Raw genomic sequence first — 16,844 nt, 5'->3', positions numbered from 1 at the left:
TTAAAATGATGACAGAGGTCAGTAATTTGCACCAGAGGTACACTTCAACTGTGAGAGACAGAATGTGAAAAAAAAATCCATGAATCCACATGGTAGGATTTGTAAAGAATTTATTGTAAATAGGGTGGAAAATAAGTATTTGGTCACCTCAAACAAGGAAAATCTCTGGCTCTCAAACTGTAACGTCTTCTCGTAAGAAGCTTTTCTGTCCCCCACTCGTTACCTGTATGAATGGCACCAGTTTGAACTCATCATCTAGAAAATCTGTGGTGGGGGAACTTGCACAATCGGTGGCTGACTAAATACTTTTTTGCCCCACTGTATATATATTTATATATTTGCATTTTTGTCACACATTTCAGATTTTATTATTAGGCTTGTAAACACAAGATGGAGTTTTTATATGTGGATTTTGTTTATTTAAAAAAAAAAAGGGATAATTCAAACTTACCTGTTCAGGTGTAAAAAGTTTGTTTTTTAAGCCCTACAGAGGTGGAGTTTCCAGATCATTGTGCTGCTACATAGCAAGAGAGTGATTCAAGGGTTGAACCAGGACATTCTCCTGGTTAAGAGCAGAATTCAGGATTTCATCAATGTTGGTAAATCGTGCAGATCTTGAAGCAGAAACAAGCCCAGACCTTTACACGACCACCACCGTGTTGGACTGGTGATGTTCCTTTTATGAAATGCTTTGTTCGTTTTATGCCAGATGTAACGGGACTCAAAAAGTTAAACATCTGCCTTATCAGTCCATAGAATATTTTTCCAAACGTCCCAAATAATCTGAATTGAGCCAAACGAGTCGTGTAGTTCTTTAGATATTGTGCTGGATTCTTTTGTGACCTCATGGATGAGTCATCAATGCCTTCTTGAAGTAACTTTAGTAGGTCAGCCAATCCTAGGAAGGTACGCACCAGTACCAAGGTTTCTCTATATGTGGTTCTCACTGGAGTTCACTGGAGTCCCAAAGCAAATGGTTTTGTACTCCTTTTCAGACCCAAAAATGTCAACGACTTTGTTTCTCAGCTGTTTCTTCAGATTGCAGCATAATGTACAATAATAACTTCTTCACAGCACCGTGCATGAGATATAACTCCTCACTGCTGGAGAAGGGAAATGATCAGAATACCTTCCTGATTTAACAGCCTCAAATATACGAGGTAAATATTTATCACTCTAAAACAGGAATGCATTGGTTTTAACCAAACTGCTGGGACACAACTCTCTCTTGAACCTACTACAGAGAAGAACGTTAGTATTGCAATAATTTAAACAAGTAAATGATTTACTACAAGCAAATAAAATTTGTTCCAAAAAAAATATATATACATATTTCAGACTGGCTCATTACATTACCAAGTACATTATTGTAACAACTAAAAGTTTAAAAAAAATTATAAAATGAGCAAAAACGGTTTTTAATATTTTTAAGAGTTTTTTATTAGAGCTGATTTTTTAAAATAGATATTTTCTGAAATAATATCGAATTAGAGAATAAAATTTCCATCTTACAGTCTGATGATGTGTAAAGTATTTGCTCAGTAAGACTTTGCCAGTGTCTCAGCTCTTGTGGTCTTAGTTTCACTGAAGCATGAAGCCTGGTCCATTGCTAATAACCCAGAGTCTGTGCAGTATGTTAACATCATCGTTCACACGTGAGCCTGAACACAAACACTGATTGTTACTTTTCAGAAAACAGGAGTTGTGTTCACTTTGTCTGACGTTTGCGTTTTTTGTGAACTAATCCATTTAAACATCAAAGTCAGAAACGAACCAGTCGAGGGAGCTTTAGACAAGCAATTCCCTTGTTTTGTGGCGTAAAATTACTGTTTTGGTCAATGGAGTCTGGCATGTAACGGCTTCACTTCCTTGACAGAAAGAAGATGAAAATGTTCTAAATATAGCGTCCACTTAAACTGATATTGATTCTTTGTGCATCTACAGCAGTAGTTTTTGAGCTCACGCCGGCTCGGCTGGTGTACCGTGAGCTACTGCAGGTTACTTATGCCCATTACTGAAACTCAGAACAGTTCAGAACATTTATGCTCCACAAAACTGTTGTTGCAAATTCATACAAGCGTCAAACAAGATTGCAATTGCATCAGAGAATGAGTGCATACTTCTGTGACCCACCGGTATAGTGATCAGCCCGTGTCGCTCATTGGCTTAAAACGTTGTATTTCTCTAATAATCTCTGTATTTAAATGTTCAGGAACATTTTAAAGTTTTAAAGCAGATACATTTAAGTATCTGCTCTTCAGAAAGTAGTCAAACCTGCACGTCCAGGCTTGGAAATGTGACAATTTGGCAAACGGTGCAGCTGAAAGAAAAGTTTTTGATACTTCGACATAAATACTTTGGAATAATGCTTTAAAGAAATCAAAATCAAACTAAAACAGAGTTCGCTCTAACGTAATTTTGCACACACTGTGTTATTATGAGTGAGTCATGGAAAGATTTTAAAAACAGACTATGATGAAACTTTTATTGCTTTTAAAAGACTTTGTGTTGAGCTCAGTCTGGGTTACTTTTTACATCAGGTAGTTATTTGTGCGCAATCGTTCATTAAGCAGCCTAATGTTTTGGGGGCACTGTTCAAATCTTTTCATTATATGGTGAAAATAAGCCACAGACTCCTTCCATGTGGAGAGCTGACGTTTGACATGCAACCAGCTTACAAAGACATAATATCGCATGGCTTATGTCTTTTCCTTTGAAGGAGGTCGTTCTCATCAGCACATGTGAAGAACATTTCAGTATTTGATGGATTCAACTAATTAAAATGACAATTTCTATTCATCCATCTCATTTACAACCCCTCACACTGCATCAACAGGGAGATCTATTGCATCAAATCAAGTGCTAATGATTCCTCCTCAAACTTAATCAACAAATGATAGGACTGTGTTACACTGAGTAGCCAACTGTGCACAGAAGGAAACAGTCGCACAAAATGCAATATTATGAAGTCATTAAGGTCATGAAAACTGCTGCGCAGCCAACCATGCACAGCACAATACTGCAGTGCATCTGCATTTTTCTTTGAGAATATTGGAATCATAGGCTTGTTTTTCTTTTTCTTCTTTCACGCCCTTAATTTGAAGGCTTATAAAATGTAATGAATGTTCCTTTCACTTGATGACTCCATCCAGAGACATGCAAGTCATAATACATGAAACAAATATGTTTGTTTCATGTATTCACAAATATGTATCCACTGTTTAAAAAGGGTGTATGCAACACTTGGTGCCTGCATTCTTTCAACAGCCAGCAGGGGGCGACTCCTCAGAAAGAGGTCTGAGTCTATAAAAGCCGGTGAGAAAACAAGCCTATTATTTATGTCCTTGGTGAACACTTTCCTGATTCGTTTATGGTCTCAATCTTCAGCTTCAAGTCTTACTGACTACAGCATGATGTTCATTTTGTGCATGATGTCCCACTGATGCTCAAACAGATGATCTGTGTGTGTGTTTATTATTCTCTGTTTGTTGCTAAAAGATGATGATGTCCAAAAATCATTAGTCAAGGTTTAAAATAGGACATTGCAGAAGAATGGCTATTAAAACCATCCTGATGATACACAGAAGTGCACACAGTATGGAACGAAGAGGCCATGGTGCTGTTTGTTTTTACCCTGTAACTTTCCTCATAAAGCTTTGACTGATGCTCCATCAATCACCGTAACGACACCCGTGCCACTCATTCGACTGTGGCCTACAACTGAACCCTAAAATAAACATATCACATTAATTTTGATGTGAAATAAAATACTGTAAATTTGTTAGCTGGCAAGATCGTGAGTTCCTTCATCGAGAGCGCCGGTTGATTCCAGCAGCATGTAAAATGACTTTTGTGTATTTCAGTGGTAATTTGGGGGAATTAAAGGGTTTCCATTTCTGACACAAACTCCATGAATCAGGTTTAAATGGTTTTAATATGGTTTCATTAAAAATCTGAGAAAATCTCAATTCTTTGTGAGCAATTAATGATTCTCATTTTCTCCGGAGTGCTCACACTGGAAGGTAATTACTGACACAGCTCGCTGATGAATTCCTATCTGCAAATTATAAAGGAAAATTATAAAATGTGCTCATTGCAGCCATAAAGCAAATAGCCTTGATAATGAACCTGTTGTCGAGAAACACTGCCCTCCACGGAGCTCCTCCTCTGCCTCGGAGACCTCCGAAGCATCAGCCTGCCCCTGCCTGGCCTAAATGTAGACCATGTCTCCTGACATACATGAACAGGGTCTTTGTGCTGCTGTAAGAGCTGTGAGTAAATGCGCTGGTTGTTTCACAGAAATATGCAGAGAAAGTGACTTGTTAGAGCAGCTTTGATTATAAGATTTGCGAGTTTGATGCACAAAGATCTGCAGATCTGAAAAGACTATTGCTGAGCTCAACTTTACGGCCTGGCTGGCCTCACACGCTTGACTCTGTAATACAGTGACTGTAAATTGGCACGTGTAAAAATGTTGTATACTTTCAGAAGAGGGGTCGTGACAGCAGTGTCATGTGACTGGAATAATTCTGTTTCATTTGGTGAGGTGACATGATATGGCATTATAGTCATTTATGTGTGGAAGCATCACCTCCTTTGCACCCCCTGCCTTGTGGGAAACACTGTACAATGTTGCTTATTGTCCCCAAGCATCCAAAAACATACCATGAAACTCTTTAGATTTACAAATAGATCGATGAAGATCTCCAAAGCCATAGTTCGTACAGCATATTGTGCAGTGATGTTTAGTAATTTTTCTGATGCTGTTTCTGTAGCTGCCTCATTTCCCTTTATGACTGGACTAATACAGAATTCCAAATGTTCCTACTTAACCTTTCACCTCTACATCCTTTGTCCTTCTCAGATCTAATGCTGTGCTGATTACACATGTATGACTGGGTTCAATGGGATTCTAAAGGAAGAACAACATAACCATTATCAAATTAAGTGGAGTCTGCTCCGTGCATGCAGAACATTTTTTAGTCTCCAAACCCCACTACGACCCCTCTGCAAATGAAATGCTTTTAATAATGTTGACCTTTTATGTTCTTCCTAGACATTAGTGCAGAGTGGGACAAATATACTGCAGAAAGTACCTGGGGCTAAATATAGGTGTAGACTAAAGACCTCTTTTTACTGGAGGACCTTGTTTAGGGATGTTTTAGTGGGAGACAAAAAGAGACTTTTCTGGGGTAGATACATCTAAGTGGCCATGAAAAAGTCCGGAGTCGTTTGTGAGGCTAAGAGATGTTCTGGCTAAATTCAGAGCAACATCTTTTTAAATGCCTACAATCTTTAGTCTTCTAATCTCAAATCTAACTTCATCAAGTGAAACGTATGTCAGCTAACCCAAGCAGCAACCATCTGAGTTCCTCCCATAGTTGTTGTTTTTTAATGGCTCATTTGGAGTTGCTGCTTTGGTCAACCACAAAATCATAATGTCGCCTTTTCAGTTGAAACATGAGGTAGAGTTTTGAGCTTGTGCTTCTACAGCACAAGCTCTTATGTCTGTCTTAACCATGATCTCTACGAGCACGCTTCCTTAGCTGTGATCAGAACAATTATACGTTTTTATAAGTGCTTTTACGTAAAGCTCTTTTTACAGGATACTTGTCAGATTATATTGATAGTGACTGAGTTTAGTCTGTTCCTTCCCATTCCATGCAAGGCCACCTGGGTTGGCTGTTAGACTGTTTACTTAGCCTAGCAGGGCGAAGGACACTGTCTCAGCTGAACTCTGACACACACATATACACTGATATGCACACACTCATCCCCCCTCCCTTTCCAAACGCCTTCGACGCTTATTCCCTTCCGATGCTGACGGTGGATCAAGGAGACCAGCGCACGCAGGCCCGGATGTACTGTCTAAATCGGCTGTCTCTCACCCTTTACCCACCCCTGTTGCTTGTCATGTGTTTCTTTGGTGTATTAAGAGGTTTTTTCATGTGCAGAGGTGTTTTTTTCTGTTCTCAAACTGATCTCCCTGTTGGAGCTCAGTCTGGGGGGAGTTATTTTTTTCTCCTTATCTTTCCTCATGTGGTGCATTTTCCATTGTTATACCTCTCTGACCTGTCTTCCCCATGTGATGTTTGTAATGTATGTATGGTCGGAGGGTAAGATGGCGCCGCCATTGCGTGCAATAGGTCGGCAGCCTTATGAAATTTCCCCTTGTGGGACTAATAAAGGTAATCAAATCAATATGATTATTGCCTTTAAATGCACAAGATAGGGCTGTGCGATACGACCAAAATCTCATATCCCGATATCAGACATCTATTGTCCGATAACGATATAAATCACACAAATGTAACATTTTCTGTAAAGTCTGTGAATCTCGGGCAGCTCGACTTGTGTGAAGTGTTTCCAGCCTGTGTCGTGTAGCTGGAGTCGAGTGTTTTAACCGATGCATGAAACGATACATTTTAGACATAAGTTGTAACGGCGCCGTTTTCTTTGTATTTATTACACGGCGTGCTGCGGGGAAAAGCCTGTTCTAACGTTTGAGTCTAAGGTTTATTTTTTAGCACCTGGCGGCTCTTTTTTACTTCTCATCCGTAAATAATCTGCTCTTTCACGTGATTCAGTTTATTTTGAAAAGTCTCAACAGGATCTTGAGCTTTATTGTGAAAGGTTTATCGTGGAACATAAACAAGCGGACACGCGATGCTGTTACCGTCGTTGTTGCTAACGACAATGCATAAAAACAGGCGCTTGTCCGTCAGCAGTGTGGTTATATTAAATATAAGAGAAAGAGAGAACTTGAATATAGCCACTACAGTGACCATCAGAACAATGAGAAAATAAACAGGTTTATAAACAAAAACAGTTTATTTTGCGACACCACGAAACAAACGATAGCGTAAAATGAAACAATAGACGTTTTTATATCGTCATCAGATATTTATCGTTATATCGAACAGCCCTAGCACAACGTCTTTCTACATTTTTGCTCATTGGGTGTCTTTAGATTGTTTGGGTTTATATCTGTGGTAATCCAGGTTTTACCTCAGAAAAAGTGCCTTCAAATGAGTATTGATCTGACTTTGAGCTATATGAATAAAAATGGATTTCTCAAGACACATTTATTATTCACAAATAGGATCATTAAGAAAAAGGTTAGAGTTCTGTTGATGCTGTAACAAATGTCAAACTTTATCACTTCTACTGGATACTTTTATGCAGGCCTTTGATAGTAAATGCACCAGCCAAGCAAAACAGATGTTTGTAAAAGTTTTATAAGGTGTGAATAAGTTCACCAGTCTAAGAGAGACAGAAAGGGCCCAGGCCTTTTCTCTCACACAATCTCTCGATCCCTTTCTCACTTTCTTTTCTTTCCTTTTGTTTTCCTTTGATTTGGCCTCAGGTAGAGTCGAGCTGGTTGACATTCAACACACAATAGTCCTGTGAGGAATGGTGTTTGTTAAAGGCAGCTGAAAAGAGAACGTCATGCTGCATGAAACCGCAAGGCAAACTCAAGAGTGAGGTCAGGTTGTAGGGCTGGATTTTTGTTACATGGATGCCAGAGTGATGCTTGCAGTTTGTTTTTCTATTTTTTATTTTACTTTAGCTAGAATACGCAAAAAACCCCAGAAAGTGGAGATGGAGATTGGGCATGGGAAGAAGTCATTCACTCTTTCTTTTAAATTGCGTCCTCTGCCAACATCACTGCTCTATTTTGCACTTTCTGACCACCATTAAAGTTCATTTTAATGGTACTTGGAAATGAAATGTTGTTTTTCAACTCTCGCTGCAAATAAGGACTTTTAGTTTTACTTATTATAAATTTATTACATGCTGACAGCGGCCAAAACAATTCTGGTGTGCAACCAGATTTGTTTTTGCAATCCTTCCTGCTATTAAACAAAATGCATGTTTAAAGAAATTCCCACATTTAAGAGTTAATAAAACCTTTCTGTTATATATAAACTATTACATGCTCATATTAAACATTGAAGTCAGCGTATGTACAAACAATCCCTCCAACTCAAAATCACAGACTTCAGACTGCTCTAATGCTTTTTTTAAATAGTTTTTTATACTCTTGACTTTATGGTTTAATATAAAGAGGAAATCCCTGACATGGGCATCGCAGACAAAGGAGGCCCATCCACCTCCTGTTCAAATCTTCTGTTTACCACAGGCAGTGGATCAGGAGAAAGCTGGTTTAAACAGGTGGACATCAGTAACAACTGGGCCCCATGAAGTTTATTGTATACGGAGCTAAAAAATAACAGAATAGTCCTACTTTAAAAATGCCCTTCAAACGCAGGAAAAGGTACAGGGTGTCAGCTTTCTGTGTGACGCTTTCATAATGTGAAATATGAAATCATGTATCAAAGCTGTTATATCAAAGCTTTTCAAAGGGCTTTTTCAACTGAGCAGTGATGCTGTATGTCAGTCACATAACACATTTCCATTTGAAAGCTGTCTGTGCACACTTCCTGTCAGCTAATGGATATTAGCTGACAGTAAAACTGTGAACATGTAGGCACAGCTATGAGCTATGTGGACTCACTCTCTGTGTGAGAAGGAAGCACCAGTCTGGCCAGCAGCAGGAGATGAAGAGCTGCCCTGGTGAGAGGCGACAGACGTCTAAATCAAAGGTCCATGGTCCCACTGCTGGTAAACTCTCCTCTGGTGCTGATGCTGCTGTTAGATGGCTATGACCTCACAGGTTCATAGATGGACACCTGCGACGAGAGAAGACAAACCGATGTTAAAGTCAGAGGTTCAGTACATCAGTGTACTTGAGTGTGTTGTCGTGCGCTTGTGGCGAAAGTGTTTTATGTTCTTTTTAATACAACCACAGTTAATAGAGTCAGACACACTTGCAGAGCACACACGCAAGTCCTAATGCTAATTAAACATCTGAAGGTAATGAAGTCTGCCAGGTTAACTTGGAAATGTAACTAAGAAGCAACATTTTTCAATCTTCTATTGTGAAATTTTGAGCTTGAGCAAATTGAAGCCTCAGTTTCTTAGTGTTGGCTGACAAGAGTATCGCCTCATTGCGTGTCCGACCGCTGTAGGCATCAAGGTTTGACATGTTGTGTGTTCAAAGATGCTCTTTCGAATGCCTCGGTTGTAATAAACAGTTATTGAGTGACTGTTGCCTTTTTTGGCTCATTTTTCAGCTCATGCTCTCAAACCCCCCGAGAAAGCTGTGCTGCAAAAATCCCAGTAGATGAGATGTTTCTGATAGACCAGCCTGTCTGGCACCAACAACCATCCTGTGTGCAAAGTTACTTAACTCATCTTGATGCTTGTTTTCAACTTCAGCAGGTCTCCTCCACTATGGCTACGTACCTAAATGCAAAATGGTGCCGTGTGGTTGGCCGGTGAGAATGTCTTTCCGGTGACTACGCCTGCAGGATGCATTTGGCATGGGACCGTGTGAGTCACAAGTCAGAGAGCTTTGCTTTTACACTTTTGTTATGTCTTCGATTTCTGGGCCCTGCACAGTGATTTTCTTTCTCTTCCAGAGTATCTCATGTGGGTAAGTTAACATTACTGTACAGAGTAATGTATGAAGTTACAAAGCATCAGCACCGGATGGTGATGGCAAAGTAATGGCAGATGGTACAGTCATGTCCTGTGTGCTGGTAGTTAAAAACTATGTGAAACACTATTTTATGTCTGTAGGGTAAATCTGTGCATCACCGTACTCTCACACCTGTTGAAGGCACTGTCAGCAGAAGGGTTGTATTGTGTATCTGCACACATGCAACACAGCTGGTGTTGATTTAATTGGTGATATCTGTCTGAGGCTACGTCCACACTAATGCGCTTTCGTTTGAAAACGCATCGTTTTCCCGAAGGAAAACGCAGCGTTTTGAAAACACATACATTTGAAGACGGAGCTGTCCCGTCGCAGTGTGGACACTCGAAAACGCAGACTTTCGAAAGCGATGACGCATTTTAGTCATGTGATGCAGTCATGTGACCAAATAAGCAAAGATAGCGGAGGGCGTTATACAGCAGCTGTTTTGTTTGACAGCCCTATTAAAGATTAACATCAGTCTGTAGATGCTCCTGAGAGCTTTTCTTCAAATTCTTGAATTCTCACTCGCTTTTGGACCTTTGTACTTTTGTGGTACTCGCAGTAACAACTCCGCCTCATTGTTAGTGCATTTAAAAAACTCGTTGCTTTTCCTCGACATTTTGCCGCGACGTTTCAAAGAGCCGGAAAGCAAGTAAGCGACAGACAGAAATGAGGCAGGTCGAATCTTCTTGCGCAGGACTGGAACATAAGTGTTTTCGGCCGTTTCAATGTGGACGCACAACTCTGTGAAAACGAATGAAAATGATAGTGTGGATGCGGAGCGTTTCCAGACGAAAACGCCGTTTTCAAATCTATCCGGGCTGGTGTGGACGCGGAGCTGGTATAGACGCAGTCTGAGTTTAAGGCTTTGGTTCCAGTGCCAAGTAAGGTGTCTGTGGGACATGCTGAAAACATCAATAAATCACACCTACGACACACCTGTCTCACACACTGGTTGACCAGTTAATCAGAAACTCCAGTTAACAGGAAACACCAGCATCTGCTCTGGATATGGTTCACTGAAAGGTCAGTCACAGAGAAGCTGGTCAGTCATTATATTTCACTCTGTAATCGGGGATGTCAGAGTAAGAACAAGAGAACAAAGAGATGATTCTCATGCTTCCTCGGTTATTTTCCCAAATCTGCTACAATCAACTGGCGAAAACACTAAAAGTCAGCTTTGCTACGAGCTGCCAACACTTCGCTGAGTCACCAGCATACTGGAGGTCATTGCTCTAAGCAGACATGCCACTAACTCCAGTTCTTCCAGCAAAGACACAAACAAGTTACGAAGCCGCCACAGAGACATCATCTCTCCAGCACATCCTGGTCTGCCCTGACGTCTCTTTCCATTTGGACATGGCAGAAACATATCACCTTGTTTCCATCAGTAAAAATAGTAACATCGATCAATCAGTAAAATCAAAGGTTTAATTCAACTCCTCGTTTTGGAGCAGCAACTTAAAGCTGTGGCCTCAGATTTGGGTGCTAATTCTCGTCCCCACTGTATCAAACTATATCAACTATAAACCACCCCAGTGTGACGTTAAGGTCACTGCTCACATAACCCAGAGGGAGCACATCATTCACAAGCCTGGAAATTCTGTCCATAAAAGTTAGAACTGGTGACAAAGACCAGGCCTGCGGGAGCTCAGCTCCCACTGGAAACAAGTTCATGTAACAACAGAATTTCATATTAATGGCTGTATAAATTTTAACATGTGGCTGCACTCGCCAATCACTTAAGATTAATAAATATCAAACTCTCTGTATTTAGAAACTGAACCTGACTCGCAGGTGGGACCTGCAGCCCTCGCTTAGACATCTGAGAGATGTCTAAGATAAGTGTCTACGGATTCCCTCAGCAAAAGAAATATCTATTTTAAAATGATTCGTTCAACATCATGTTGTCACACTGAAATGTCAGCTTTCATTTTTACAATTCTTGTCCTTCAGCCACCTGAGCAGCCCTTTGTACTGGATGTCTCTGAGCTCTTGCACTATAACAATCATGTAACAATCATCATAGTAAAATAACTCACCTGGAGGATTCAACGTTGTATGTTTCTAATATGGTTCAAGCATATTGCCAAATATAGTGAATGAGGGAAACAGCATTGCAAACTTCCTCCTCCAGGACGTAGACAGAACCACACCTCTCTGAAACAGTTTCAACAGAAACTCGCATGTCACTGCAGGACCGCTGTATTTAAGTGGGTAAACTCAAGCTATTTGTATATTAACTCATTCACTGCCAGCCATTGGCAGTGAATGAGTTAAACCCATTGACTCATTCACTGCCATTGACGGCTATAGACGTCAATGGCAGTGAATGAGTTAATAAACTGGCAACTAAATATATTTGTGCACACACGGTCTACTGGCATGGATAGCTTGTCTGCATGATGCACCAGTACACATGCTCTACTGCAAAGATTGTCATTGTGTTGATTTTTGCTTTGTGTTTCCTTTCGTTACTTTTCCCGTTGTATGTTCTACAATAAAAAAACAAAACCAAAAGATAAAGCAACACAACACTGTGGCGCTTGTAGCCCATGAGAGCCATAGCAGCAAGACTGGGACAAATAGTTCTTATAGAAATGACAGTTAAATCAATCAATCGGCTGCACAGCATTCAGCGCAGCTAAAACAATGTGCTGCAGCTGAAACAGGGTTAATATGTCTTTGCTTAACAAGCAGGCAGGAAACAGTGGGGTCCTCGGCCGCATCAAACAGGAAGCTACAGTGATATATGATAAATGTAATGCCAGTAGAATTAACCTACATAAGTAATTCTCTCCACAGGTGAACCTGCTATTTTAGAGTCTTCCACGAAACACAGTAGCTTGTTTGTTACTGCGTTTCTTGTGGCGTCCACGGATTCAACAAGACTACAGAAATGCATTCATGACAAGTACAGCACAACTCCATTTTTCCACCTTCACCGCACATCAACATCAAACGTGAGCTCCAATAGAACAGCGAGCTCATGCAACCACCGTATGCCCCAGCACACATTAAAATCAGACTGGGAGAGAGAGGAGTGGTCACAGTGTAGCTTCCTTTGAATTTCCTCATTTCTTGAATGATAAAGCGAAACATGAATCCCCATCAGCATCTCTATCCATGCAGATGCACACGGTACTCTGTCAAAACTACTCGACAGCTGAAAACTTTCTCTTTTGGAGGAAAAGAAACCTCACAAAGCTCTGATTGTTTCCATCAGTTTGACTGAAAAACCCTCTTCCACTGTTTACTGTAAAAGTTGAACAATTACAGAAAGTCTCACAGAAACAATTCAGAGAAAGTTTGGAGACAATTTCAAACATCTTTGACTCATCATTAAGTGTGCTGTGACAGGAAGGCAGGGAGGAGGCTAAGTGCTGGATTTCTAGTGTTTCTGGAGCAGCATTACTACTGTCTGCCAATAGCACTGTAGAGACAATTGCAACACTTTCATGTGCACTCAGCCGTCTCACAAATCACAACACGCCCATTCTGCAGCAACTCACACCTCAGCTTACCAATCACACTGAGACCTCTTAAGCTCTAGTGTATCTGATTTGTTTACTTTTCAATATTTTAGCATATCTGTGATAGAAGGTCAAAACAAGAAACTTTTTTATTCAAAATCAAATACCAATTATATCACCAATGACATATCTGGAAGCCCCACTGTGCACCTCACAGCTCCTGTTTTACTCTTTTGTGGGGTTTCCACAGCCCCCCTATGCCTGTGTAGATCTTCTTGAGCAGCAGTTTTGTTGTGATGAATGGTGACATGTCCAGGATATACCCTGTCCCCTGCTCAAAGTCAAATAGGACTGGCCTCAGCTGCCCCACATCCCAGGATTAGATAACCATTTAAGAAAATTATGGATGTGTTGGATGGATCCATCCATTTTGTTGCTGCAAAATAATGCGATGAGTATGTGTCGATTAATGAAAGGCACACAGCCGGGTCCATGGTGACATGAAAAGCACACAGGAACTTGAAGAAGTTTTACAATAACCATCACAAGCAGGGTTTATCATCCAGAGTCTGAGTCCATTTGCATAGTTCTGAGAGTACACAGTAGGACAATGAGAGTTTCACCAATGCAAAGTGCTCATAATACACTGGGTTAGCTATAAAATGCATTTAAATGAGATCTATGACTTAAAAATAGAGTGTTTTTTAAAAATAAATTGTACTACTGAAGGATACAAAGCCCTGTTTGTATGCGTGTTTGGTCGTCTGACACCACGTATGTTTAACGAAAGAAAGAGACTTTTTGTTCATTGACGTATGAACACAGAAACATGTGTGTGGCTGAGTGATGAATTACCGAGCAGTTGACAGAAGTATACTAGCGTCTGTACAAGCTCCATTTCAGCTTAAGATAGAAAGGAGACGAAACAAGAAAAACAGATCTCAAGAAAAGAGCCAATGAAAAAAGTCAGATTTAAAGAGTTTGCACTCTGTGTTTGCTGTCGACTGTCTGTGAAGAGACTGCATTTCCTATCCAGCAGAGCCGCCTAAAAGAGTCTTTACATTATTTATGTGCAGCCTTCTACAATCTAGAATAGCTCATAGCTGAGAAAAACTCTCAGAAATTTGAAACTTTATTCTTGAAAATGATACAGTGACAACAAATCAGAAAAACATAACCTCTCAGGAATCCAGCTTCTCGAAGATTAGAAGAGAACTTTGTAGTGCCTCCTCATGCAGCAGCTGTCAACATAAGCACAGGTGAGTCTTCATGCCAGCGTCCAAAAAATGACTGAGCTAACAAGCTTTCCATGCAAGGAACACTAGCGTGTTGCTATTTTTTGACTGACATAACACTCTGCACACCCTGGCCACTTGATTTCATTTATTACTATATGTCTCATTTTGACAGTTATGTTTCATATGATTTCATTAAGGTTTCTCGTTTTTTCCCGTTTAAAATAATCTATTAATCTGGTTATTTTGTGCAACAGAAGAATACGTGTGCTTGCATCTGGGGTTGTGCTCACACTCATAACCTAAAGAGAATTCTCTGCTTAATCTGGAGCATTGCTAAGCTGTTCTGGGTCACTCACACCACCCTCTCTAAAGCCACAACACTCCTCTCCGGTCCTCGTCAGTGACCAGTAGTTGCAAACCAGCTTGTAAATGCAGGGAACTCTTCATCAGGGCAGAGCCTGATTTTTCTCTCATGGCCGGGAGTAACCGCCAAAAACAAAAAAAGACAAAAGACAGCAAATATGGGACTTGGATTAATCATGTGGGCACAAACATCACTCCAGATGAATTATTATGTTCTTCTGAATCTGTTTGCTAACAAGTGCAGGATAGTACAGCTTGTTGTAACTCAGGTAAGGGAATTCGAAAGAAATTCATCTTTATGCTGATGACAGCGTCTGGATATGTTGCTCTGCAGAGTTTCTCACTTGTCTGTTTTCTTTTGCCTCACACATGTAGCTAAGGTAAGTCTGTTTAATACCAATAGCAGGGCCTCGGGGGGTTAAAGAAAACATCTGATTTATAAAGCAACACAAAAACAAGCTAAGACATCCCAAAGAATTCAGTGCGATTGTATAACAGCAGAGAGATGATTCACTGTTGTTGAGTGATGCTAAATTCTAGACGACCATTAGCAGAAATATTTGTTTTACAGGGAGTGCCTGGAGGGCTGCATTACTTTCATATTTCTAATTCATTGTGAGCACTGCAGCAGCGCTGAGGTAGGCTATGGTACCTGTTAGGTTTGTATTGTTGATTGTCATTTATGCTTAGAAATATTTACTTATATATGCTTAGAGTTTCGTAATTAGTTGTAGATTGGCAGAGGTACCAGGCAGACCTTCTGCACACAGCTGGGCTGAATGCGTTTCCCCAAATCTGACTGATAACAACACCGGGGTGAGAAAAAAAGCTGAACCAAAGGATTGCAGATACAGAGCCGAGAGATATGGATTTCATGGAAAATTGCTGTCAGCTTTCCTTTTACGATGGAGATGTTGCAAGATTTACTTGGCTTAAACTCCATCCTTGCCCATTGTTTTCCAGGAGCTTCTGTAGGAATCGCCTAGTACATGGTTTTGTTGTTGTAATGATGGTCATGTCGTCCATGTAGGCCCTAATGGGAGGAAGACGAAGGCCACTCTTGAGTCACCTCCCACTACCCACCAGGATGCCCTCAGGACCAACTCCATTGCCATGATAAATGCCAGAGCGGAAATCTCCAATTTCCAGGTGCTCCCAGGCTGTAGCGGCATTCTCAGCTGTCACACAAAACTGTAAATCCTGAAAGTACGTCTTGACCAGTCCTGTGATGTGGTTTGGTACGCTGAAATAGTTGAAGGCCATCCACAACATCTCGTGCAGAACTGACCCAAAGGTGTTGGCAAGGTGTAAAAAAACCACCCTTTGTTCTTTCTCTTTGAATCTGGTGCCAGATGAGGCTGGCATGCTCCAGACATCCCGAGAAGCTCCGCATGCCAGCCTTCTGCACGATGTGTCAATACAGGGTGGGCCATTTATATGGATACACCGTAATAACATGGGAATGGTTGGTGATACTAAAGTCCTGTTTGTGGCACATTAGTATATGTGAGGGGGCAAACTCCTCAAGATGGGCGGTGACCATGGTGGCCATTTAGAAGTCGGCCATCTTGGATACAACCTGTGTTTTTTCAATAGGAAGAGGCCCATGTGACACATCAGACTTATTGGTAATGTCACAAGAAAAACAATGGTGTGCTTGGTTTCAACGTAACTTTATTCTTTCATGAGTTCTTTACAAGTTTCTCTTTGTTCACAGCCATCGACATGTCGAAGAGGTTAACACGTGAGGAGCGGATCGAAATTGTGTTGATATCTGGTGAACGCAGTAACCGGGTCATTGCGGCAGTCAAACCACCGGTTATAACTCGGCAGGTGTTGAGCAGTCGAAGACAGTTTCACGACTGTGCTGGTCAGCCAGGTAAGGTCACGTTCATGACTGCAGAGCATGTGTGAACACACCTTAACTCACTGGACTCTTGAATGTTTTTGGTTTCTACTTATCAGCGTCCTGAGCATCACACTGTACACATTTATTGAAAATGTTGATTGGATTGGATCAAGCTGTCACTCAGTGTGTTGACAGTCCAGTTAATTTAACAGAGTGCCATCACTCAAAGCTGCTACGACTCCCACATTTACATAAAACCAGGTTATTTTTTCATTGATTATGTTTACTTGTAAAGGCGTCACGTAGGACAGCTCATAACAGTAACCCATTTAAAATATGCGAGGTTCCTTAAACAACACGTGAACCTTTAACACAAC

At 40.8% G+C, this 16,844-nt stretch overlaps 1 protein-coding gene across 1 annotated transcript in view; it reads right to left on the bottom strand.

The window, feature by feature from the left end:
* The window catches only part of ptprfa (protein tyrosine phosphatase receptor type Fa), a 243,987-nt gene extending 228,097 nt beyond the window's left edge, over window positions 1–15,890 (bottom strand). Inside the window, exon 1 of the mRNA XM_014333895.2 lies at window positions 15,702–15,890. Within this exon, the coding sequence (XP_014189381.2) occupies window positions 15,702–15,890 (189 nt within the window). The remainder of the gene's footprint in view (window positions 1–15,701) is intronic.
* Between the last annotated feature and the right edge of the window lie 954 nt (window positions 15,891–16,844).

Source organism: Haplochromis burtoni, unplaced genomic scaffold (assembly GCF_018398535.1).
Source record: "Haplochromis burtoni strain Fernald_Lab_line unplaced genomic scaffold, NCSU_Asbu1 Contig_5, whole genome shotgun sequence".
NCBI classification, from domain to species: domain Eukaryota; kingdom Metazoa; phylum Chordata; class Actinopteri; order Cichliformes; family Cichlidae; genus Haplochromis; species Haplochromis burtoni.
This window is presented reverse-complemented; position numbering and strand designations above follow the sequence as displayed.